Source organism: Borostomias antarcticus (assembly GCF_949987555.1).
Source record: "Borostomias antarcticus genome assembly, chromosome: 6".
Lineage (NCBI taxonomy): Eukaryota > Metazoa > Chordata > Actinopteri > Stomiiformes > Stomiidae > Borostomias > Borostomias antarcticus.
The window spans coordinates 26049475-26051974 of record NC_140239.1 but is presented as its reverse complement, the minus strand read 5'-3'; the positions used below and the strand labels follow the sequence as shown (position 1 = coordinate 26051974).

The 2500-nt window shown below is 46.0% G+C and overlaps 1 protein-coding gene across 1 annotated transcript in view; it reads left to right on the top strand.

Moving 5' to 3' along the window:
• LOC311310588 (uncharacterized protein) overlaps nt 1–2500 on the top strand; it is a gene marked incomplete at both ends in the record, with an annotated part of 12456 nt that overhangs the window by 7313 nt on the left and 2643 nt on the right. Inside the window, one exon of the mRNA XM_084440098.1 lies at nt 2342–2477. Coding sequence (XP_084296224.1) covers nt 2342–2477 — 136 coding nt within the window. The remainder of the gene's footprint in view (nt 1–2341; nt 2478–2500) is intronic.

Here is a 2500-nt window from a genome sequence, read left to right as displayed (position 1 = left end):
TGCAGCTTAGCTATTGACACCGTGGGAATCCTGAGAACGTGCTGAACATTTCTATGTATAATTGTCCGTGTAGGTTAAAAACTGTAGGCATGGCGACGAGTTAGAAAAAGTGTAAAAATGCAAAATTAGCAGCTCAAAAGTTAGAGGGTGGGCCCATACGTTTCAATGGAGAGCGCAGTTGCCGAACAAATCGTCATACAGCCAAAACTATAAGTCACATGGCTTAGAGACTTACATTGTACGAATCAGCACAGTTGTGTGAACGTTTTAATGTAGAATATGTGTATGAGCTGTTAAAACTGTAGGAGCGACAGCAGTTTACAAAACGTGTAGATGTTTTCAAAATACGAGCTGCTACACTGTAAAAACTGAACATTCCACACATCAACTTCAATGTTAAAAAGGGTCCCAAACAAACTTAAATTACATAAAAACTAAAAGGAATTTCAAAAATCTGAATGGTTACTTTACTCACCTAAAGGTCCTGAACATTTTAAACTTTGAAGGAGGTTTCTAGCACAAAAAATGAAGGAGGAGATAGGTTTCAAAGCTGATGAGGGGTTTCAAGGTCTGCCCATAGACTTCCATTGTAAAAAAATGTTGAAAAAAGCTGAATATTTTAAAAAGTATGAAAGTTATTAAAAATCTGAAATATATCCCATAAAGACCTTAACAAGCTGAACATTTTGATAGTTGAATGGTTTCTGTAGCTCAAAGTATGAAGGAGTTGAAGGCTGAAGAAGATTTCAAAACTCCCCCATTGACTTCCATTCAAAAAAATTGTTGAATAAGTTGAATATTTTAAAAAGTATAAAAGGTATAAAAAATCTGAAAGGATTCCGATAATGTCCTTAACAAGCTGAACATTTTGATACTTGAATGGTTTAAATAGCTCAAAGTATGAAGGAGCTACAGAGAGCCAAAAAACGTACGGAAGAAGAAGTAAGAATAAACTATAAAGAACTGGATAACAATAGTGTGAATGCTCTAAAGCATTCACACTAATAATGATGATGTGACTCAAGACAGACTTACTGACTCACTCTCTCCCACACACACACACACACACACACACACACACACACACACACACACACACACACACACACACACAGCCATGTCACAACAACAAACACGGCTCGTATTATCGCAGTGACGATGACTACGGCTCCAACACTCAGGTCAGATCAAATCCGATTCGCTGCTGTGCCGTTCTCCAAAGACAACTCCAGTAGACTAGCGAAGAACAAGGCGTCCCAGGGAACGACATCCAATCTGCACCCAGATACCGGATCACCGTTGTGGGACAGTGGGAGCGTCTTTGCTCTGGCTGTTGGCTGTGACCGGCAGGGGAAGTAGCCAGGCTTAGCGCTCGGGGTCGGAGAGCAGAGTTTATCAGCGTTCCCGATCTGGAGTCGGTGGCGGCCAGGACCAGGCACCTGGCGTCACACAGGAAGAGAGGGGTCACGTGAGGTCACACTGATGGGGGAAAATGTCTCATTTTTTTCTCTGTCCTCTCTCCTCTCTGTCCTCTTCATTCTCCTCTCTCCTTTCCTCTTTCATCTCTTTCATCTCTGTCCTCTCCTCACTCTCCTCTCTCTCCTGTCTGTCCTCTTCATTCTCCTCTCTCCTTTCTCCTTTCTCTCCTCTTACTCCTCTCTCCTCTCTCCTCTCTCCTCTCTGTCCTCTCCTCTCTCCTCTCTCTCCTCTCTGTCCTCTCCTCTCATCTCTCTCCTCTCCCTCCTCTCTCTCCTCTCCTCTTCTCTCTCCTCTCCTTTCCTCTTCTCTCTCCTCTTCTCCGTTCTCCTCCCTCCTCTCTCTCCACTCCTCTCTCCTCTCTCTCTTCTCTCTCCTCTCTCTCCTCTCCTCTCTCCTTCTCTCTCCTCTTCTCCGTTCTCCTCCCTCCTCTCTCTCCTCTCCTCTCTCCTCTCCTCTCTCTCCTCTCTCTCTCTCCTCTCTCTCCTCCGTTCTCCTCCCTCCTCTCCTGTCAGTCAGCATCATGTTACTGGCAGCCCTGGGTGCCGCTGTCAACACTATCAAACAATCAGTGAATTGGAGATACCAGTCTCTCAGTGAGAACAGCAGGAGTCTGGAGAGGGCGTGTTATGTGGCCGTAGTTAAGGGTTTGGCCACCAATAAAAGAGTTGAACGTTGATCCAGCCTCTGTTTCATTCTTCATTGCCAATGTGTGTCTGGATGATCTCAAGGGTGCATCATCTTTACCATCTCTCCTCTCTGTTCCCCCGTGTCTCCATCCATCCATCCCTCTGTCTGTCCATCCATCCATCCCTCTGTCTGTCCATCCATCCATCCCTCTGTCCCTTCATCCCTCCCTCCGTAGGCGCAGTGGGGTTCGTCCTGTCCCTGTTGGAGCCTGACCCAGCCAAGAGACCCAGCATCAGGGCTGCTATGGAGGAGAGGTGGATCAACGAGGGCTATGCTAAGAGACCTCTGCACACACAGTCACACAAGAACAGGTACACACACGCACACACACACA